Genomic DNA, 25637 nt, shown 5'->3' on the forward strand with positions numbered 1-25637 from the left:
AAATATGTGAATAATATTTTTACGTTTTCTATATCTGACATATATACATTCTATATCTATATCACTATTTTTTTCAATAATATTATTTTTCTCAAAATAATATTTTATCTTAATTACTTCAACCTTTCTGTTAATTTGTTGCAATTATTTTGATGAAATGTTGCACAACGCCCACTTCCTCTTAATGTCATTCATATATTTTCTTAATACTCAATACATATAAAGCTGCCGCACAGGTAGGTAATACGCCTAAAATCACGCAATAATCTAGTTAATATATTACGTGTTGCTTGAGTTTTAGCTAACATTTGAACTATTCCCAAATATTTGCCACCGTAATTTGTTGTTTGATATTGCACTCAACTCATTCCAACATCTCTTTCACTTTTACTATGCGCCGCAAAGTAGTCTACCAAGTTAATGACAACACGTTAAAACTTTAGCAAAAAATGTTGCTACTGTTAATTGATTAAAGTAAACTTCTGCGGAAATGTTTGTGATTAATGATGCTGGTTACTTTTAATAAGATGAGTGCAATTTTATGTGTGAGTTTAAGAATTAACACCTTTAAAAGGACAAGTGACAGTAATATGAAAGTAAAGATATTATAATTATTTTTTTTAATTTCTTATTTCAGTTTCTTAATATTTTTTAAAATAAAAATATTTTAAATAAAAGACATAAATACAAAAATTATTTTAGAAAGAAAATTTTTATTTAAAAAAAATATCTTAAAAAAATTTAAACAGAAAAATCAATCAAAAAAAAAAAGTTATTTAGAAAAACAACATCTTTTGAATTAACTAACACCCATAAAGAGAAATTGAAAATGTTTTTCCTTGCTTTACTTCGAACTACACTGCATGCTATTATTCCTCACGTATTTAAACTTCAGCGTGAATTCCCTTGCGCACCTAAAAGTATGCTAGATTACACCATAAATTCATATGAATTCTTTATATCCTGGCATATTATTTTTTATGCCATTCTTAATTTCCATTGTTGTGTATATAAGCCGCCTAAGTTTCTTATTTAATAAAAAGAATTTATGAAAGCATAAAATGCCTAAAGCAATTTTTTGCAGAAAAAAAAGAAACATAAAGCCATGAAATATAAAACAAAATGTGAATAAAGGTAAAAACACATTAAAAATTTATTAATATATACTTTTTTTTAAATAAATTTAAATAATAAATTCTGCTTGTGTTCTTATACATTAACTTTATAGATAATTTTATAGTTTGTTAAAGTTATTTTAAGACATATTATTATTTCAAAAGAAAAAAAAATTATGTAAATCGAAAAATAAAATAATAGATAAAAGAAAATGCAACCGAATGCATCCACAGTTTATAGAGTTTTCTATTTACTTTATAAGAAAATAAAATAAATACTTTTAAAACAAATACAGTCAAACCTCTCTATAGCGAACTTTCCTATAACGAATTGCTCTCTATAACGAAGTTTTTTGCAGACACTAACGATTTCGTTATAGAGAGGTTTGACTGTATATGATATTGAACTATGTTATTAATTAGTTCTCACTACTCACATATATTAACAATATATACCTGCTTTTCTTAATTCAAATAATTCCGTATAGAGACATTATCTTCACAACTCGTTTCACGTCCATTCTATTGGAAGCTATACGACATGAGATATAATAGTGGCGTTTCACGTTAACTTAACAGAAAATCGGTTAACAAACGCTGGCCGTAATTTTTTCTTTCAGAGTAGCAAAAAAAATACTCACAACTTACAAAAAAAAAACATGTGAAGCAACAACAATACAATTAAAATCTTCAGAGTTAGGTTTTACTCGCAAAAAAAATTCAAGTCTTAAGTTTCAGTGCAGCCAAATTCAAAAATCAGTTCATTTTGAATGTTTATTCCAATCATTCTTTAAAATCATATGAGCATTTAATTTACTAATAAATTTAAACACATAAATAAATTAATTAATTTAAATATACAAGATAAAAGTGTTAACCATTGCACTTCTAATATTTATTTTGTTTTCTTTTATTTCAATTAAATAATTTTTAGTGTTTAAAATTTTTCTATATCATATTATAAACAACAAGCTTCGGACACTACTATTCGCCAGCTAGAAATTAAACAAAGTCAAGCGTTGAGATGACTTTTCAAAGTACCATGGTACATTGGGACGAATGATATCCTCATGGACCTCAAGATTGATCCCATCAAAAAATACATAAAGGATAGAGCCCTGAAATTATTAACGAAAACTGACAGACTTACCAACACCGCGTTGTCAAATCTAAGAATAGTTACAGGATCCTCGGGGAGGTATGCAGTTCTGAGGTTCATTATTGCTTAGTCTGATGAAGTGCTAAAATTAAGAAAGAGTAAAGTGCATTGGCTCAAAGAACTTCAACATTAATTAATAGGAAACATAGGTCAAAAAAAAGTATTTACCATTTTTAAAAGTGATGCCAATTTGTTTCAAGCCGACTTAATGTTGTTTTTGTATAACTATAGATATGGAATATATTAAAAGTATTCCTTATCACAATTTTCTGACTATCAGATATCAGTTTTGATATTTTGCAAATCCTGTACTGTATATTTTTTAAAACACTTTATTTTACCTATAACTTTATATAAATATAGAAATATACTTACTCGTATATATGTGCAAAACTCTTGACTTTCTTGTGAAGTTTTACAATACCCATGAGTATAAATCCACTAAATTGGGAACATTTTCTCTGATGCAAGTTAATTGTCGTAAGTAAAAGACTCATTTTGATTTCTGTTAAATTTAAAATGTAAAAACATTTTAATTTTTAATTATTTCTACTTTAAAATTAGTTTCAAATTACCTTATATTGAAAGGTTAACAACAACAATGTCAACAACTTATTCTGCATCGTCATTAAACAAACATTTACCGAATATTTAAGCAATGAACTATAATATGCAAATCATCTCTTTTTATTTCCTAACCGACTTCTTGTCTGGCTGGTTATGGCAACCCACTTGGGTAAACCCTGGTACAGAATCTCAAATACTGAAATTATTACCCCTGCTATTTCTAACTCGATGCTATTGTCTATTGTTAATATTCGTACTTTCTATCAATAAAACTTGTATTTTATTTAATGGTTGTCACATATTTTACAACATTAACATAAAACTGCATAAGGTTATTTGCCTTGATGAATACCAAAATTTCAATTTTTGGAATATCAAACAATAAAATTTGCATAATAAAAATGTATTGCAATAAATGTAGTTATAAAAAAATTCGTTATAGAAATTAAGATCTTAAAATATTTTAGGAAATTGCATACCATTTGCATTTCTGAGTTCTCCATAAATTATTAACTAATTTCAAAATTTAATTTATTTATTTAGTAGTGATAAAAATGTTATCGAGTGAAAATCACAATTATTCCAATAGATATTATTGACCCGTTCATCATAGAGAACTACGAGCATTTTTTTGAAAAATTTTTCATATAATGAATTAATTTCATTATCATTATTAGGTTATTATAATCATTATAATTATTATTATTATATGAAATGATTATGATTATACTCATAGTCACGGTTGCCACTTGAACATTCTTTTCTGTACCAAAATTGGTTCAGTAAGGTACCATATCTATAAAAAAAAGGTCCAATTTTATTACATTGTCTTTTAATAAGAGAATGCAATATATATGCAATGTGCAAAAGATATTAAATATTACACGCCTTTTTATTCATAACAATTTTATTATTTAAGTAATCGGACTATTTCTTGCTGACCATACATAGTGCATATCTTTTTTATCAAATAGTTCTTTGCATATATAAGGTCTTAAAATCCATTTAAAATCCATTTAAAATCCATTCACCTTTTGCAGCCTTAATATGTTTACTAAATCAATACATAAAATTATATGTGTTTCATAGTGCACAGTTGTACCTATATATTGTGTTACCGTCCAACAAGTAGCCCCACTGAAGTGAAAGATTAGCTGAAGTAGACTACGAAACTACTTAGGTCATTTTTCGTCCTTTGATTTTCGGATTCTCGTTATTGAATTAAAGCTAGAGTGGCTTCCGTTCGCATAACTACATTTTTTGTTAATGCAAGCAGCTCATTTAGCTTGAGGTTTCCTGCCAAGTCATCACCAACCCAATGGTGTCCCAAGACAGTCTTCCTCCTACTTGCCAGTGCTGGACATTGGCACAATATATGCACCGCTATCTCCTTTTCATCTAGACATAGTCTGCAAGTATCTTTCTCAGCAATTCCCGTAATCAATGAGGTCAGCTAACTTAGCGTGCTTCGCGGAAAGCTAAACACTTTTATCGATTTTCTGGCCAACGATTTTGACATCATGAGTTTAGTCTGTTTACAAGTGCTCATCTCTCCAGCGCTATCAGAATCTTTTTCTGATACACCTGATAATCTTATAGGTGATCCACAGCATGTGAAACTGCCATAAATTCCACTTGATAGATGGGAACATATTTTCCTAGATGTAGAGTGCACGTTAGATTTAGCTCTTTCGAGTAAACCCCAGCTCCAGCTCTACCATCTATGAAGGAGCCATTGGTAAAGACGCAGTTGTCATTCCTTTCACATTCAACATGTAGAAGTTGTATCTATAAATAAATTTGATTGGATTATATAAAAGTAGGTATATAGAATAAAAAATTACCATTTTCTAATAACCAGTACACTAAAGTACCATACGGAAAAAAATACCAATTTTGGTACTAAAGGACTACATATGGCAACCGTGCTCTTAGCATTTGTGTCTAGTACATTTTGTAGAAGTTGTGATAATAATGATGAATAAATTTAAATGGATAATATAGGTAAAAGTATATACTATAAAAAGTACCATTTTCTAAAAACGAGTACCAGAGTAGCATACGGAAAAAATGTACCAATTTTGGTACTAAAAGACCAAAAATGGGAACCATACTCTTAGCAAATATGTCTAGCATATTTTGCGAAAGTTATGATAATAATGATAATATTATTATAATTTTTTATACTATATATTTGGGTATAAACCAATCTTACCATTTGCTTCCAGTAAATTTGTAAAAGATTTGCAACCATCTAAAATAAGTACCTAATAAAAATATTTAATTAGTAGTTATTAACTTTTAAAGTTATATATATTTATATTTACATATATATGTGTTTTATATTTAATATTAAAAATCTGCTTTACTGTTTTTAAATTTCAAATTTTACTTTTATGGATAGTTAAAAATAAGTTATTTCCAGCAATTAATAATCAATGCACATTTTAGCCTAAGAAAAGCAATTATTTTATAATTAAATTTTACAACTAAAATAACTTTTAATATATGAGTGCATAAAATGCATAATAAATTTTTTATGTTAGAAATAAAATCATAAAATATTGCAAATTCTTCACATTTAACAATCTAATTAAGATTTTATTATTTATTATTTTTTTATTGCCCGCACATTAGCGTTGCTGCAGTTTTTACGCTTAAATATGTTGCAAAGTTGCATTTTTTTGGTATTTAATTTATTGTAAAATGTAGAAAATTTTTATTTCATATATTCTCTCTCCTTTTTTACATAAGGAAAAATGTAGTGTAATTACTTCGCCGTCGTTTCTACTGCAAATAAAATAACTAAAGCTTTGCCTTGGAAAGAACAGCACTTCATCAAGCTTAAAACCAACGAGGAAATACATCTTCTAAAGAATTTCTTTTTAATATTTTTTTATATCCTCCACTACAATTCACTATCTCAGCAACGAAATAAGGGTTTCATTGTTCTCGTATTGAGAGGGTGGCACAATAGCGAAAACACAATTCAATATTGCATACATTTAAAATGAGGTCAACTTTTTTTATTTAAATAAATAATAAATACTCTAGTAGAGCTACCAAATTTAGAGGGTTGAAAGTAAAGTTAAAGAGTTATTAACTTATGTGAAAACAATAAAATTCGGTTAATGTGCTCTATGAATACTCCTATAGTACACTGCGAACAAAAAAAAAATAGCAATTGTTTTCTATGAACTATTGTGCATTTATAGATAAAAGGGTTAAAGTATCATAGAGGGTGCTTGATCTGATAGTAAGAGTAATAAGCCTAAGAATAGAAATGCTACATTGTATTGTGTTTTAATTAAATTGAAATATGCTTTCTAGATATTTTAATATAACTTACTACAATATCAAATGAGAGAAAACATAATAATAATAAAAGAATAATTCAATTAATAACTTTTCTTTCTACTATATAAGTGAATAAAATCACATTTGTACATACTCATTATTCCCTTTGTGCTATTATGATACGAAGAAACACTTTTAGACTCATCAACATGAAATTCGTACTAAGTAATCGATTTAGCGATGTTATCTTACTGTCTGCCAGTAATGATTGTCTGAACTACACACGTTCAGAATGTCACTTTGCATAAGGCTTTCTGTAAGCTTATCCAGATTGAGTTTGAAAATATCAGAGAAATTGTTTGAAGGAAGCATGTAGCACCCATATTGAGTAGGTATATATATCAAGAAATAAATTTATTTAGGTTGTTAAAAGGGTGCTATTTTTAAGAATCAAGTGATTTGTAAGAAAACTCTGTTTAATTTTGTTGAATTATTATATATTAGATAGTTTTTAAGGGTGGTCCACGTAGACTGCTCGGTCCATTACATTATCCTAATGGTTTGACTAGAAGATTTCGTAATGATTTAGTTTTTTATATGTAAAGTGAGTTTCTGCGATGTCTAACAAAATTGAAACAAATTTTTCTGGATTCTTAGATTTGGAATTCATAACCAGTAGGTTACATATAATTATATATTAAAGACATCAACGTTATAAAGACAAATAGGATTGATATATAAAGAACTTTGTAACAACTAAATGAGAATTATTATTGAATAAAAGTAATTTGTTTTATAGAAATTTTTTATATGTTTAAAAGAAGCATATATAATATTAAATGCTTATAAAATGCTTTATAATAGCATTAAAACAATAAAGTCATTTAAATAATTAAATATATTACATATTTTTTTATGTATGTAAATTATGCATGTACTTTTAATCATATATTTTATTGGTAACCTTAAATTAAATATTTCTTCTTTTTGTTGCACTTTTGCTTAACCTCTACCACTATTGAGAAAAAATAAAAGTAAATAGAGATACTTTTCTATATATTCTTGTATAAAATCTCACTTAACACTTAATTTCTGTACATCTTTATGGTTAATACTCTACTATTTATTGAATTTAGAGTCCATATTATTGAAATGTCACGTTCTACTCCCACTTTTGTTGGAAGTATTGTCTACTGCAGTTTTTTTACAAAATACTTTTCTTAACATATTTTATTTCTATTGACATTTTATTCTACTAAAAGAGAAAAAAGTTTTATCAATTTTTATAATATACATAAGTTCGATTTTAAGGTTTTATAGCCAAGATTTGTTAAGTTCTATCGAATTTCAATTCTTTACACTGTATTTACTGAAGTTTCCTAGTAACTTCGACATTTAATAGTTGCAGCACTAAATTTTCATATTCTGAACTTTCCTCAAACAAAAGCCCGTGCGATGAGTACTTTTTTAATGCGATTTGAATTGAAAATAATGTGGAGTAACATCGTATTAGTATTGTGATTCAAAACATAACTATTCCTTTTTAAATTCTTGAATTGCTATAAAGTTCATAATCAATTGGTTCATATAGCTTTTCTTTTCAGTTATCTTACAGTTTTAGCTATAGATAATGTCTCATGTGTCTTAACCTAGAAAAATTTTAATTTTTATCTCTTAAGCAATTAATCACCGTCCAGTAATGACTTACACACAATGAAAATTACACTTAATTAAGTATTTAACTGTACTTGTCCACATTGTGTTTTATTATTATTATTATATTTTTATTACTACTACCTTGCCACTATTGCATCTTTTATATTTGTACTTCCACTTCTCTTCTTATTGTAACTATCTAGTTATAACTTTAATAATTAACTGTTACTAGTACTCATATATTCATATAGGGTTAGGCGCTTGAAGTGTTACAAATTACACACAGGTATGTCTGTCTAACCGATATTGCCAACTAGGTGAAATTCATACGAATGACAGCTCTTAATATTATTTACAAGCTACCACAAGCAGTTGCGTCTAAGTTTTATAAAACAAAACTTATTCGAAGTGGAATTCAAATGTAATAGTTTGATTGCGTTATATATTTATCTGGAAAATCACAATCACAACCAGCTATTATTCGTGAACTCAAACACCTCAAAGTTAATAAAATGTTTGTGTATCGTACCATAAATCGTTATAATAATACAGGCCGCGTCGTCAAATGCTATGCTGGTAGACGCAAAAAAAAAAACCGTAACAACACCTGAAATGGTTCGGAAAGTGAAGTTTTGACTTAAACGAAATTCACGTCGTAGTGGTATTCAAATGACCAATGAACTGAAAATATCCTAGCAGAGCATCCGACACATATTCCAAATATTTCAAAATGAGCTTAACGTAACGCCTTAGAAGTTCTAAAAAGCACTAGATCTTACACCAAAGATCTGTCTGTCGTAAGAGGCGTCTGAAGTCCCCCAGTGCCAGATCCGATCTGATACTACGGGGGTCACTGGCCCGCAGCTTTGGCTCTTCTGACCATTGACGTTGGCTTCGTAGTGGCTGTCGGTTAATACGAAATCATCTACACGGAAAGATGATTTCGATATTGGATTATCATTCATTCGGCGTGGAGTGCGTTTCATACCGGGTGGTACAGCCCAAATTGTAGCAGAGGTTTAAGGTAGGGCTCGCATTTTACCAAGGTGGAAGATATGACTTACATAAATATCTTTATTGGTACCGGCGGAATAAGGAAGGCTATTCCAATGGGGCGTTGCTTGACGCTTTGTATTAATACGTGTGTTTTTGAACACCGTGGTGTTAAGCCTTGAAGGCAGGAAATCACGATAAAAATAACTGAACTCTATACCATTCTGGGGTTAATGTAAATGGTTGTTCTAGTATTTTTTTTTTGTGGTCTTCTAGTTTTTCATGTGTGAGAAAATTGGTTTCTCTTATCCTGAATACAGCTTTGGTTTCTATATATATAATTTTATAATATATATGTATAAACATAGTTAATTATACAGATTACAGATTTAAGTACAGATTTCAATGTATATAATTCTCTTGTCATGTTCACTTACTGCATCAAAGCTCTTAAAAAGCAAGAGAAAACCCAACTTTTGAATCAAGTAATCCTAACAATTTTTACTTATATTGTTTTATCGCTTTATTGTAATTTTATTTATTATTTTATTTATTAAAACTTCAAATTCCTTTTCCTCTTATCCATACATCCAACTACAGCTGTAACTATATATATATATTTATATATATTACAAAACACCTTAACACGTCAATAAGCTGCTTTGTAAGTGATGTACTTAGGAAATTGAGCACTTTTGTGCTAAAAGTTTTTTTTATAACAAAATATTAAATATTATTATCATAAAAGCTGTCAAAATAGGTGTAAATATATTAAAATGTAAGGCATTAGGCATGTCCACCCTTGTTTATATATAAAATGTAAGGCTTACGTCGTTGGACAAACCATAAATACTTTCATGTGCAAGATACATTTTTATTTTAATATTTTTTATTTTTGTTTTTATTTTTACATATCGTCACAAAGTAATCCGCTTTAATATCTTTACCTGAAAAGCTGGCTTATAAGTTACTGGTATTTTTAAATTCACGTTTATGGTGTCAGAAAACACAGGTTATGTCAATATTAAAATATGTGCACTTTTAAAAGGCAATGTTAATAACTTATATAAGTACAATTCACTTAAAGAATAATTTTATTTATAAATGTCTGATACTAGTCTTATTCTTAAAGAATTTAAATGCAAATCACTAAGTCAAACGTATTTATAAAACTAGATTTAACTTAGACTCGACTCATTATCAACTCATTTTAATATAATTAATTAAACAGACTATGACTTAAAATTGATTTCTCTTGTCGAGTTGTAGCTTTTACAATAAATATTGTGCTTAAGTAAGTACAAAGATTTCTACTATTTTTATTTGTTATCGATAAAATCAAAAAAAAAAAAGAAAATTCCGCTTTTTTAAGCTATGAAGTAACTCCACCACAATGCCAGCTAAGCAGACCTAAATTATTTGCACTTAATGCACTGCAGAACCCTAAACATACACTGTAGACATGTAATGCATACACATTTTTTTTTTTTTTTGATAAATTTACCATCGCTTAACATTTTTTACTACCTTTTATCCACTTGGCATTTAGCGTAAGGTTAAGTACACAATTTTTGCAACCCTTAAAAAATGCACTTTACCTCAAAATTTTATTCCATTCTACAATGCTTTAATGATTTTTTAAACATTTTAGCCGATAAAGTAATTTTAATGGCTTTGCTGTGAAAAATTAAAATAATATGCAAAAAAATGTATTCACGTTTTTTTTTTTTCGTGTACGTAAACTGCACTGTTGCACTTATGCTACTATTTTTTCCACTACTACTTTTTCTGTTTGCTTATCGTTTAAGTGTCCAATATGCAAATATATCGTTGAAACTGTCAGTTTTTTTTTTTTTTGTTTGTAAAATCGTTTTTGGCAATTCTCTTATCAAACAAGTCAATGGCATTTTTCCTGAATTTTTATGCATGTAGACAAATATTTGATTTACAGTTGCAAAAATGAAATCAAAAAAGAAAAGAGAGTTGACATGTTGCAAAAACTATGCAATGTTGCAATTCGATTGTTTACATTTACAAGAAACCCACATAACTGTAAAAAAGGGGACTAAACCGCTTAAGTGCGCTTTTAAAAAAAAAAGTGCGGATTATAAATTTGTGTGCCCTTTGCGAGTAGCATTATCGGCTTTAATATTTTCTGGGTTAACTAATCCTTTCATGCACACAATCGCTGGGCCACGCGTTCGCAATATTTATTAAATTTATTATTTTCATTTGGTTTTTACTTTTTTGTAATCAGTAATTAGAAACCTCTATATATAGAGGTATATATACAATATTCAAAAAAAAAAAAGCATTAAAATGGTATTAAAAATTTTATTGATGTAAGTCAAATGTAAACATTAGTTTTTATAAATACGTTATTTACTGCCCTTAGGTATATACCGTTCTACTCTGGTAGAAGTTCTATAATAGTTTATCAATATATTGGAAAATTTGCAGAAGTGCCACGGGCATTATAAATTAAAGAAAAAAAAATTATAAAAAAAAAATCAAAGCGATAAATTGTTAATTTTATAATTTTGAAAATAGGAAAGGAAGAGATTTGGAGGGTGAATTATTTCCGATTTGTGACAAGAGAAGAAGTGTGCTAATAAACGGATATTGGAGTACTAACTCAATTTTGCACAAACATAGGTCGTTTGAATACATTTTTTGTTCTTAACCAATTTCTTTTACTTAAAAAAAAAAATAAAATAAACTTTTTTGGTGTCAATGATAGCACAGACATTGCTGTCGAAGATCTGACACTTGTACAGCTTACGCCTTATTTACTTTTCTTTTGTAGTAACTGAAAACCAACAAAACTCTGTGTCAGACTTAAACGGCGAAGAATACTACCTCTAGATTCCAACTCACAATCTATGAAAAATCCATCAATGATTGAAATTCCATTTTAGATATCAAAAGGAAACGACCAAGATAGGAAAGAAATTTGTCTCAAACACAAACATTTGAGATAAAGACGTTTATGTTTGGGTTGTTACGACCGTAATTGTAGAGTGCGATCAAAAGAGAAATGGTTCGGACTACATTGAGGTACTAACAAAGAAATTGGGAGGATTTATGCCTAATGTCTTGAAGAAATTCAGAAGGTAGTAAATAAATGAAACTAATATCGGAAGAATAGCTAAGAGATGGGACGTAATATCTCTAATAAAGGTGAATAAGTTGTCGAGTTACTTTAATAGTGCAACAAATAAGAGGTCTCCCACCATTGGCACTTAATACAATTATGAAAAAATTTTATTTCACAACAACGAAGAAATTTTCTTTCCCAACCAAGAAGAAATTTTCTTTCAAAGATCTAGATTAACGTTATTATTAAAATTAATTCTAAATCTGAAATTCAAAATTTTTCATGTTTTTACCACATTCTGGAATTTCTACGACACTACATTGATTTAAAAAAATATATCTTTTTCCAAATATATGAACTATTTTAAATTATAGCCTTTATGGTTATTTGGGTGACTAAATTTAATTTAAAATACCATAGTTAAATATTGAACACAATTCAAATCTAATCAGTTTTAAAGTAATAAATTATAATCAATAACCTATACTTAAATCGTATTATTATTGCAAAATCTAATTAAAACCCCACTTCTTAATATATGGTAATATCAAACAAAAAACTTTTTCTATGTCGCATAACTTAATTAGTTTCCTTATAATTATAAACAATTTCTCCTATCTATTTTCTACTAATTAGTAAGAAAACAGTGGAGTAATAATTTTGATTGTTCTTAAAAGTTTTAAGAAAATTATGCTGAACTATGGTATAGTCGGTTTACGACAATCACCACAGTCAGTGGAATACCAAGAAAGTGGAAAAAATCACTTGTAAATTTTTTACTGATGCCTGTAACATGTCAATGGATCTTAACAAGTAAACAAAAGACGCTATCTTATGTGTGATGACAGAATATACCAGAATGTCCTTTAAGCAAAACAAAGCCCTCATACTATAGCACTGATATGTGTTGCCACTTATAAAATTTTCACAACAACACAAGACGTGCTGTGCTTACTGCAGAATTGTGGAGACGGCCAACTTTAATACAACCTTGACTATAGCCTTGCAGCAATGCCTGCAGTGACTACAACTGACGTAAGTGATTATGCAAGTTTATATCACTACCCACACTTAGCGACGAAACTGCGAAACTGCCACCTTTTGTTGGTGCAGTATAAAGTTAGAGTTCCTTACTGATTTTATATTCATATTAAATACAACTTTATAGCAAGAAGTAATTACTTTTCTGCAAAGATGATTTCCATCCAGTACCCCTTTCACTCATCTTCACTCACCTTCCCATGCTAAACACCGTTTCACCACTTCACAGTTTTAACATAAACCAATCTGGTCTTAGCTTAGCTTTAGCTTAACCTGGTACTTGTCTCGATACAGCGGTGCACGTACACTTGAGACATTTCACTTCAAACATCATTTTCTATTACAGTAACAACAGTCGCAGTAACAAGAAAACTCTTGATTTTTCATATATATATAATAGCATACACATATGTATTTACTTTTAATAGAAACATATATATATATATATACATGTATGCGCATATATGTCCATATATGGCAAGCGCGTGTCATAAATTTCCAAAGAAAATTACTCGCCTGAATATCGTGAAGTTGGCTGCGGTTTATTAGTGACACTGACTATTTTTTTTGTCATAGTGTGGAAAATTTGCTTATTCTTCTATGGAGCGAAACAAACGAGTAACATTAAAAATAATAATAAAATATAATTGCACGGTTGGAACCGGGGCTCTGACATTCAAATAGACAAATGTGTGCGGGGGTTGCTTTGAAGGAAATCCTTGTTTTCCTTGCTGCACACAGAATCTTGCACGTTTTTCTCAATGACACACACCAGTTGTGAGATTTGTCTTCGACACAGCCTGTCTGTCTCACCGCCCACTTTCTCAGAAGGGTTAAGGGTTGCAGTTTTTATGTGTTCCCCTTAATGTTTTGATTTATGTGTGAACTAAATTCTAGTGGAAACGATTGACAGAAATGAAAAATATGCAAATAAAATGTGAACACAAAAATTTGCATAATTTAGTTGTTGATTTTAAGATAAGTTCATGTCTAGAGAGAAGTCATCAGATTTATTGCTTACAGTTAGCTTTGTTAGTCACTTTCTTAAAAATAAATGCATGCACGCCAACACCACGTATACAGGGTGTTTCTGCCTAATACGGCATCAATTCAATTAAATAATTCTTTCACTCAAAGTTCTTTTGAGAGCGATGCATTCCCGCTCGCAACCTAGACTTTAACATCAACCTAGATGCAGGTCCTCAAATATAAGTCTATTTAAATTCAAATTTATTTAATTAAAAAGGTAATAACATGATAAGATAAGATAATGCTTAGCAAATAATGTTTACAAATACAATAAGATATATACTAACTAATTTAGGCTTAAATATCCTTTAATTTGATGCCTAATAGGTTTTTGGTTCAAAATTAATCCTTTTCAATGTTTTTCGGTGATTTCAGTAAAAATATTCATAAAACTTTATGTTAATGAATTGATATAGGCTTTAGTAAACAAAATATTATTAAATTATTTAAATGTTATTAAATTAATTAAAACATATTAATTTAATAGCATTTAATATTTTTTATTTATTATCGCGGATGTTTCTTTTTGTTCATATTTCATATCTTATTATCTGGTAAATATTTTTTTGAAACAATTTTTCATTTCTTATTCCCATAATCGAACTCTGAAGCGAAGTACCTAGTTTTGTTTTTTACGGTAGATGGAAAACATCGACAGACACAGTGTAAGACTTTAACCCACCAAAGCCACCTTTTAGAAATGAATGAAGCATTTCTACGACTCACCCGGAAGGTAATGTAGAAAATTTCATTTCAGTAATTAAGGGACAAAGTTAAGATAAATAGGCTTAGTACTTGAAAGTCTACGTCGTTAATATCTTAAATAAGGCTACAATTCAGCAGTGAACACGTATAATGTTTGTGATGATCTGATGTTAATGTTGACAATATTGCTGATCATGTTGATGATGATAACAATGCTAATGATTTTCCTGATGATGATGATGATGAAAATAATAATAATGATAGCTATAATGATATGCAGACAGTTATGATAAAAAGATAAAAGGGATCATTTGATGGAATACGACTTTATAATATATTATAACTGATTACACTAATATCAGTTAAAGTTTTACTCAACGGATATTTATCAAATTACTATTTTTATATGTTTTCGATCTGGGTACTCAAATCAAATATAGTCATATAATGGTAAAACTTAAAAATGCCATTGGTATGATAAAAGAGAAATGGTCATTGGATTGTTTAAAATAATAATCCCTTTAACCATTCTAGTTTAGAGAGGTTGAAGCTTTGTTGAGAAAGTTATATGGAGTTAAGAAAGTTATATGGAGCTAATAAAGACATATGGAATTAAGAAAGTTATGTGGAGTTAAGAAAGTTATATGGAGTTAAGAAAGTTATATGGAGTTAAGAAAGTTATATGGATTTAAGAAAGTTGTATGGAGTTAAGAAAGTTATATGGAGTTAAGAAAGTTATATGGTGTTAAGAAAGTTATATGGAGTTAAGAAAGCTATATGGAGTTAAGAAAGTTATATGGAGTTAATAAAATTATATAGAGTTAAGAAAGTTATATGGAGTTAAGAAAGTTATATGGAGTTAAGAAAGTTATATGGAGTTAAGAAAGTTATATGGAGTTAAAAAAGCTATGTGGAGTTACGAAAATTTTATGAAGTTAAGAAAGATATATGGAGTTAAGAAAGGATAATGCAAAACATGCGAAGCAGTAGAAAGTTAAAAAAATTTTTTTTTTATTGAATGCAAAGCTTTTTGAACACTCCTCGTATTTACAATATCAAAGTTTATTTATGTATATGGCAAAATAATAGTGCAACTTACAGATCGCGATAATGAAAACATTTTTTTACCATATCTTGACCGTGACCAATTATATTTTTGCTTTATAAATCCTCGTTGCGTTTTAAATATTGCATATAATCAAGTTTAGGGTAAAAAAACATGCATGAAGAAGTAAGTGGGGAGTACAGTAAGTACTGAACTGTGAAGCAAACGCATGAGACTCAACTCAGCAGCTTTAATAATACGGATAAAAGCATGTACACTTGCATGTACAAGCTGTCTGAAAAGTACTCCTACCAACAACTACACATGAATCGGCCAAATAAAAAAAATGCCGCGTAAACATGGAAAAGATGTGGTAGGAGAAGATGTCAGTGGAAAGGCCTACATTGCGAGACAAGCAAACATATCGTTAACAATAACACCACCACCACCACCACCCGCGACACTTTACTACTACTACTGCTGCTGCTGCTGCTGCTCGAACAACAACGCAAAGCAAAACAATGAAACGAACCAACAAACAAACACAGTCATCATTCATTTCTCATGTCGCCACTCAGTCGCTCGAGGACATCATTACCATATAATATTGTTCCGTATTGTATGTTTATGTGTGCGAGTATGAACGTATATGTGTGTGTGTGTTTGTTTATATGTTAGAACATACACAGACACTTCAATTTTTGTATGTAAATTTGTTAAGTTCGTTGATTTTTATATTATTTTCTATTGCTGTTGTTGTTGTTGTTGTTGTTGTTGTTGTTGTTGTTTTTGTTGTGTAGCATAAAAGCCTATTCCTGTCGTGCACTTCTCCTCTATTTGTCGCCGTCACAGCAGTCGTCTTCTGTCCAAAACAAAATTTTTCCTAATTTCTGTGTTTTTCACATACAAACGCAACGAAATGAAGCTTTCATTCCAACTGTAAAAATATTGTTGCCGGCTGAGTGGGAACAAAACAACAGTGTTTCGTTAGCTGGCAACGTAGATAGACATAGACGCTTCGTCTGTGAGTTTGTGGGTTCGAATTTGTAAACAGAAATTTTTACGGATATTTTGTTTTATTGAAAATTTCTATAAAAACAATTTTAAAAGTTGAGAATCGAAATTAATATTTTAAGGTGTGTAGAAATCAAAAAAAAATTTGTAAATAAGTCAAAGTTTTATTTGTTTATTCAAATCAAAAAAAAAAAAAACAAAAAAAAAAAATAAACTTGAAAAACGCCGCCAAAAGCGCCCCTTAACTCACACCCTTTTTGCATACCTTGAATATGAGTTTTTAAGCTGTTTTTAGTGTTGTTGTTGTGTGTGTGTGTGTGTGTGTGTGTGAATTTATAATCCTGCGCAGTTTGGATATAGCCAGTGTCATCCTTGGTTGCAATTGCATTTCTTAAATATACACTTCCTGCTGCAAACTGCATACATACATATACGACGGTTATTATGTGAGATTGTGTGTTATGTGTGATAGTGTGTGTTAAGCAAAGTGCTTGTGCAGTCAAAAGTTCATTATCCTTCCTTTGATTTTTACCTTCAACTGCCTTATAGCCTTATAATAAATTCAAAATTTCTTTTAAATATTTTTTAAATATTTTTTTAATTAAAAAAAAACAAAATTAAAAAAAACAAAAAATTTCCTTATAACAAAATTAATCAAAAACTTTTTTCAATATACATATATTAAGCAAAATCAAAACAAAAAGCGTTAAGTATCGAAAGGGTTGCATTTCACCCTCCTACAAATGACTGCATTTCGAACACGCATTCAAGGAATTGCACAAGAAACGCAGTGACTTCAGCCTTGATTCCATTATTGGCAATAAATCGCAGTTCCTCCTGGTAAGCAACAAAGCAACAACCTTTTAAAGTAGCGCACCACTGTCCCAACAACCCATTGAAGAAATGTCTTCAATAATCAAAAAAACAACAAATTCAAGAACTATATGTGAAACGATATGATTTTGATTATATATATATTATTATTATTATTTATACTCAATTGTTTTTGTTTTATTATTCCTGAGATGGGAACCGAACTTATTTACTCTATTTATGTGTGCCTGTCAAGAGTGAATGAAAAAATGAAAGAAAAAAGTCACGCGCTAAATTATACTAAAAATTAAGGAATATATTATTATAAAATGAACATAAGATTAATATTTGAATTGACAATTAATTCCTTAAAAGTTAACGAATAAAAAGTATTGAACCAACATTATAAACACATATAATTCACATTAAAAAAGAATAAACAGATTGTCGACTCTGCTTAAAAGCAGACGAGACTTCCAGTCACATTCTCTGTGACTGTCCATCCGTGATCTGGGCCAGGAAGAGGTCAATGGATCGAGAATTATTTTCCCCTTCTGACATTAGGAAGTCCTCTACGGCTGACATTTGGGCTTTTATTGGACTATAATATCTTCTACTTGGTTAGGAGACGGGACCCTGTTTATTTCTATGCTATTCTATTCCATTCTATTTCTAATATATTCTATTCTATTCTATTCTATTCTATTCTATTCTATTCTATTCTATTCTATTCTATTCTATTCTATTCTATTCTATTCTATTCTATTCTAATTCTATTCTATTCTATTCTATTCATATTCTATTCTATTCTATTCTATTCTATTCTATTCTATTCTATTCTATTCTATTCTATTCTATTCTATTCTATTCTATTCTATTCTATTCTATTCTATTCTTTTCTATTCTATTCTATTCTATTCTATTCTATTCTATTCTATTCTATTCTATTCTATTCTATTCTATTCTATTCTATTCTATTCTATTCTATTCTTTCTATTCTATTCTATTCTATTCTATTCTATTCTATTCTATTCTATTCTATTCTATTCTATTCTATTCTATTCTATTCTATTCTATATTATTATTTTCTATATTATTCTATTCTATATTATTCTATTCTATTGTACTTTATTCTGTTCTATAATTCATTACTTCTTAGCTGTTTTTATTGATCAAAATAACTGAAAGGATCATTTGATATATTTCACATATAGTATTGTTTTCTGTACTACTCTTCACACCGAGATATAGAAAGTCTTTGTGTTTTCAAAATTGGAGCTATCTGGAACTAAATTTTGTAAACACCTGTGACATGCATACTCCGACAGTTTTGAATAGTTGAGACTAATACCTTTGGTTTTTCCCGTGTATTGTTAGGCCTGTTTGTTTATCGTGTTCTTCAATGCTTTGGAGTGTCTATTTCAGTGTTGAAATAGAAGATGTTTCGTATATATTTAAGAGATATGATAATATTTACACTGACTTGAAATATAATTTTCTTTCTGTATTGAGGTTTGCTTTCAAGTCCTTCAGTTGAGACTTAGTTTTGCATTTTTATGATGGTTTTTTTTTTTCATTTGCCACTGTCGTTTAAGTGAACAATAACTTGACATAATTTCTTACTTTAAATTCTTTATAGATCTTTTGATCTTATTAACATATGGCACAAGTCTATAGTTGAGAAATACAATCAAACTTCCATAACTCGAAGTACCATTTTCAAAGAAAAGATTTTGACTTATTGAGACTTCGAGTTAAAGAATTTTTTTGTAATTGAATGTTATTTACCCTCTAAACCTTGTTGTATAATATTTAGTTCGAGTTATAGAAAATTCGGGTTATAGAAGTTCGGAAAATTTGACTGTAATCCCAACCAAATCCAGACTGCAGCACTATAATGCTAATATAATTCTTATAATATAATGCTAATATATCTCGCTTTGGTAGAAGTAAAGAATTTCAATAAAATTTGTTTTTGATTTTTGTTATTGAATACTATCACCTTTTCTATATTCTAATAGAAACACCTATTAAGTTTCTTCTTAACACATTCAAGTGATTTAGACCGAGGCAATTTATTAACTCTTTCTGAGATTTAGATAATGTGGCATGTATTCTAATCTTTATTAAAGCAGAGAGTATGCTGTGTCTCATAGATAATTTCAATTATGTGAGGTATGCAAGAGGTCACCTTAAATTGTGACCAATTAAGAGTTTTCCATTACAAAAAGTCTGATTGAATCACCCTAAGCGATTCATTACAAATTCTTCTTTCGATTAAGCGAAGAAACTTCTAATGCACGAAAAATACTTGCTCAAATAAATTCTATATTTTTTTGGTAAATATATCTGATATAATTTCTGATACTATTTAGTTTTATAATATATATTAATAATTTAAATAAATGTATTTTTAAAATAATTTTATTTATTTAATTTCTTTATTATTTTAGTTTGCTGCTTGGATTGACGCTGTAATCTTCGTTTTCAGTTTAGAAAACGAAGCCAGTTTTAATACAGTCTACAATTATTATACGAAAATGGCACATTTCCGTAATGGCCAGGATATACCCATGATATTGGTTGGTACTCAAGGTAAGTTGTCTAATATTTTCATACCAAATTCACTGCTCGTATTAAAATAGTTCTTTTGAGAGTCCAAGTATATATAATATTATAATACATTTAATATTGCAATGAAGCTCCTTTATTTGTCGAAATTATAAAATAACTGATGTAGTAGTGTAAGATTGATTGATAAAATGGGACTTACAGTACATCTATTGTAATATTTATTTAAATACATCTAACTTTTATGAATATAAAAAATATTACAATCATGTTTATTTTATTAAGTACAAACAGTATTTCGCTGCAATGAAACCATTTTAACCAATATATATAATGAAGCTATTATAACTTATAACACTTATAACTTATAATCATATAAAATTATTATATGACCAGTTTTAAAAATCCAAGGATTTGGGACATTCCAAATAGCTTATTTAAACCAACCAAAACATTGACAGGTATTTGAGCTCAAATTGGTCTATACTTAAATAAATCTCTCACTTCCTAACTGAACATGCTCCTGTTGACTAATTAAAAGACGCTGATACCTTCAGATTGCATGAAATGCAGTGTGCAACTTCTACTTTAATCAGACTACAAATCTAATGTCTCTATGTAGCTTACATTAAACTCAATGGGGTCTTGAATCTCAAACCAAAAGATAAAGTTTTAAATGCATTAATTTATCGATATTAGATTAAGAGATCTTCTTGTGAAGTCCCTCTAGGTGGTGTTCTCCTGTTCTACAACGCACAGAAACCTCCGTTCAAGTGACGTTTGAATTCGTTTCTTCTTATCGACTTGTATATACTTTTATGTCATCCCAGCGAATTACAACAACAACAAGAGACCCGCTCTAAAGCTTACACAATAAATTTCATAGATCGTGATGTTCGATTATCCCTTCTTCCATGGTGTCCATTCTTTTTTATTTGCAAAAATAACTCGTCTTCTATAAAATATAGCAATTGTGTTGTTATGCTTATTTATATATATACAGATTTATAGTGTACATTTAAAGATTATTTTTAAATAATTTTAAAATTTTTCTTTTGTTGCTCTTAGATTCAATTAGCGAACGCAATCCTCGTGTAATTGATGATTCACGTGCGCGGAAATTGGCGAACGATCTAAAACGCTGCTCATATTATGAAACGTGCGCCACCTACGGCTTGAACGTAGAACGCGTTTTTCAAGATGGTAAGGTTTCTTATTCTGCAGTCGTTATTGTGAGTATCGAGTTTTTCATATCAAACCTTTCTTTCATTTTTAATAGCTTGTCAAAAAATACTGCAACAACGCTTACCACTACCGTCATCAGTTTCGCGACCAACTACACCACAGGGTACACGCTTAGGTATAGCCTCTTTTCATCACAATACAAATCATGGTGGCGCTAATAACTCTAATGGATTTACATCGTCAACATCATCGGTTCAAGGTGCAGTCTCTACGGGTAATTTGACATTACCACATCGTCATCATGTGCTCTCGACTTCTTCGCATCATATACCAATGCGCATGAGTGCCGATTTCGCGCACACTGAACAACAGCATAGTTTGCCACCAAATCAAAAAGTTTGGCATGGTCATTCACAACAATTGCAGCGAGAACATGCAATTATGAATGAAAATAATAATATAACCAAATTTAATCCGGCTCAACATGCCACCCAGTCACACCAACAAACCCAGCAACAACCAAATTCAATGCAACAATCAACTACAGAAAATTTGGCTCCCCTCTCACTTGTGCCACTACGTGAATCGAAGGATAATAGCAGCGGTGGCGGCAGTAAAGAACTACCGACACCGACCTCAACACCCACTACGTCTCGAAAGAGTCGTCGACGTTCAAATCTCTTTATACCATCATCGAAAAAAGGTGAGAAGGATATGAAGAATGGTGAATTGGGTAGCGGCCGTTCAATACCAATCAAACAAGGTTATCTCTACAAGCGTTCGAGCAAATCATTGAACAAGGAGTGGAAGAAAAAATATGTCACACTTTGCGATGATGGACGCCTGACGTATCACCCTTCATTGCATGACTATATGGATGATGTGCATGGCAAGGAAATACCATTACAGTATGTCACCGTGAAGGTTCCAGGCCAAAAGCCACGCGGTTCTAAATCAATTATTACTAACAGCGCGCTCACTACTTCAATGCTATCGAACGGTAAAGGACAACATCAACAGCAACAAAATGGACTAAGTGAAGGTATTGGTTGCCTCTCACTTGTCAAGGATAACAAAAAATTAACCGAAAAAGTTTTGCTCACCGCATTTGATACATTACGTGAACCGGTCAAGTCAAACTCATCACAACAGACAAGTGGTGATGAAGGCATTGCTATGTCCAATTCAAATTCGCAAACTTTTATTGGTAGTGACTCACAGCAGCAGCAGCAACGGGAACTGCTCTCAGTTAATGCTGCCAACAAACTAGAATCTCAGACACCAAATGTTAAGAAACGGCATAGACGCATGAAGAGTAGTAGCGTAAAATCGAATGAAATCGATGATTCCGATGGTTATGAGTTCTTTATTGTTTCATTGGACTCAAAGCAATGGCATTTTGAAGCAGCCAATTCGGAAGAACGTGATGAATGGGTAGCAGCAATTGAGCAAGAAATTTTCAAAAGTCTACAAAGCATTGAAAGCACAAAAATGAAACCGGCGACAACAAGTGAATTGGCAGCGATGGTGGCAATAAGGACACGAGTAGCAGGCAATGGTAATTGTGTGGACTGTAACGCTCCAGGTATATAAAGAACTTTAACATCTATCAACACTTATTTAAAAACTAATTTTTTTTTCCAAATAGGTCCCGAGTGGGCAAGTTTAAATTTAGGTGTGCTAATGTGCATTGAATGCTCTGGTATACATCGTAATTTAGGCTCACATATATCGAAAGTTCGTTCGCTGGGTTTAGATGATTGGCCGTAAGTTAAAAATTCAGTTAAATAATTTTAGAGTATAAAAAAAAATAACGTAAATTATATATAATATATGTATATGTGATGGTATAGTTACTAGAATATCAATAAAATTAAAAATCAGTAGTTAGTTATTCAGACCTACTTATAGTATCAGACAGCTAAGTTGTCATAAAGTCCTAAAATTTGATTCAATTTACATCGCTCAACAAAATATGGACATATTCTTGGGTTCCTAATTACAGGGACATTACAGGCAACACCCTTGAAACATCTGAAATATTTGTGCATAGAAATCGGTAGCAATATTTTCGAAACAATTATATTATAAAAGACGCAAATAAAATATTTTACAGAACGACGAAGTTAATGTCATAGATCGGCAACAGCACGAATTGCCAGTCTTTTTTAAAATATTAGTCAGTAAAGGTTGAATATTATCTGAAATTAGTGTTTCCAAGGGTTCGAGCATTATAATACTCCAGTACGCTTGAACTCAAGCATTTAGGTCGAATAAATTGTATGTTCAAAAGGCGTTACTCTATTTTTTTATATATTCTAGAGATATATAATATTTATAATATATAATACAGAGACAGAGATATATAATATCTCTGTGTAGAAGTGTTGGAGTTCTTTTGCCTAGATTAGTTTGAATGAACACATTCCCACATACTTATTTTTCTACCAGTCTTCATAATTCTTATTCTCTCGTATTTCTTCACCACACACTCCATTCACACCTAATTAGTATAGTCTCTGTATAAGAGTGAAGTTCTTTTACCTAGACTCCTTCCTTATTTATTCCTCCTTCCTAATTCGTGTACGCGTCGTGCAATCAAAAATGTGTCCTCCTTTTTTAATCCTTCTGGATTACGACAACAACTTAACCTAAACATTATTATTATTATTGTTAAGGGTATGTGGCACTGCGACCGTTGGGTCTATTGTGCTCTCTTTTGGATTTAGAGTAAATCTCTGGGCCGTGTTGCGTCAATAAATAGCAGTATAGAACCTACTTTACAGAGTTTTATTGCTTTTTCCGCAAGAATATACAATTCCAGGAGCCTATTCCGCTTGTGCATTAGCGCAGGGCATTCTAACTGCACATGTGTGACAGACTCCTCATTGTTTTTACAAAATCTAAAATTTTCATCCGTCTATATACCCAGTCTCGTTAGTTGATATTTTAGTTTACAGTGCGCTGTTAGGATTCCTGTGATGTTTCTAAGTGTTTCTTTTGATAGATTTATACAATCCTTGTATCTCTCTTTTTTATAGGTACCAATAAGTGATTTAGGTTTTGGTAATCCTAATCCTTCAGTAATCCTTTTTATTCTAGTTCTCTGATTATTTTTATGAAAGAAAGGAGTGGACTATGTCCTAGTTCACAGAAAGGTTCCGGCCACATCATAGGTGTGGTTGCTCGTTTCTTTGCTAGTTTGTCTGCGTATTCGTTCCGCGTACGCCAGTATGTCCTAACCTAAACATACTATTTAGCTAAAAAATTTTGCTTTTTTTTAAATTAAAAAAAGCTTAATTGAAAATAAAAAACTATATTTAATTGAATATTCAACATGTATTAAATAAATACTCTCCCAATGAGATTAAAAAAAAATTAGCGGATCTAGTCAGACCAAATATAATTTTTGATTATAAAAAAAATAAAAAATTGTTTTTTTTTATTGGAGTTTTTCGAATAGCAAAGAAAGAACTAAAGTACAAACACAAAAATTTATTTTTTAATTTTATTGAAGTTCGGCTGACCATACAACGCTGTTTCGAGTATTGCCAAGTACTCTTCATCAGTGGTCTTTGGAAATAATCGAATTTTATTTAATTAGTTTATAGTCCGTATATAATTTGTTTGGACTGCAAGTGCCAGGCTTAGAACTCGTGCCTGTCAAATTAGAAGCGATGACTAATCGTGTTTATCCACAAGAAGCCAAAGCTGCACAAACTTTCAATGCTCAAGTTCCAGGTTTTATTGTCACTTATTTTTATTTAATTAGTGACAACAACCAAAGCACTTGCCGTGCTTTAAATTAGAACGAGCTTATAAACTACAGCTTTATTTTTTTTATTTGAATTAAAAACAAAAAGCATCGACCTTTATGCAGTGCTGAGGTCAATTATTGCTTAGTCTGATGAAGTGATAAAAAACAATCCAGTCAAGGCGTAGAGAGGGGTTGTGAAGAAACCTCGCACTTAATAGAGAGTAAAAGTGCTCAAGTGCACTGACTCAACCTGCCTCAACATAATAATTTATTTCGATTTAAACTAAATAGATTTCTATATTTAAACAATTTACCAAAATAATTTCTATTTCTATTTAGTCCTGGCCATCTAAATGTTATGTTAGCTATTGGCAATAGTTTGGCAAATTCTGTTTGGGAAGCGAATACACGTCAACGTACAAAACCAAAACCTAATTCTGCTCGTGAAGAAAAAGAGGCGTGGATACGCAGCAAATATGAGGCTAAAGAGTTTTTGGCTATGTGCAATTCTAATACAAATGCAACGCCGGGACAGCAATTAATTGAAGCAGTTATCAGGTACGCCTCAATCAGGAATTAAAGAATTTTTTTTG

The 25637-nt window shown here is 30.2% G+C and overlaps 1 protein-coding gene across 3 annotated transcripts in view; it reads left to right on the forward strand.

The window, feature by feature from the left end:
- The window catches only part of LOC119689530 (centaurin-gamma-1A), a 424668-nt gene that overhangs the window by 398265 nt on the left and 766 nt on the right, over positions 1-25637 (forward strand). For 2 of the 3 annotated variants that reach the window (XM_038104373.1, XM_038104374.1), the window contains exons 3-7: positions 19985-20126; positions 21171-21305; positions 21382-22872; positions 22936-23053; positions 25384-25602. In XM_038104373.1, the coding sequence (XP_037960301.1) occupies positions 19985-20126; positions 21171-21305; positions 21382-22872; positions 22936-23053; positions 25384-25602 (2105 nt within the window). Of the gene's footprint in view, positions 1-17486; positions 17559-19984; positions 20127-21170; positions 21306-21381; positions 22873-22935; positions 23054-25383; positions 25603-25637 lie in introns of those variants that run through there. The other variant, XM_038104375.1, reaches the window with a different exon arrangement.

Source organism: Teleopsis dalmanni, chromosome X (genome assembly GCF_002237135.1).
Source record: "Teleopsis dalmanni isolate 2A chromosome X, ASM223713v2, whole genome shotgun sequence".
Classification (NCBI taxonomy): Eukaryota; Metazoa; Arthropoda; class Insecta; order Diptera; family Diopsidae; genus Teleopsis; species Teleopsis dalmanni.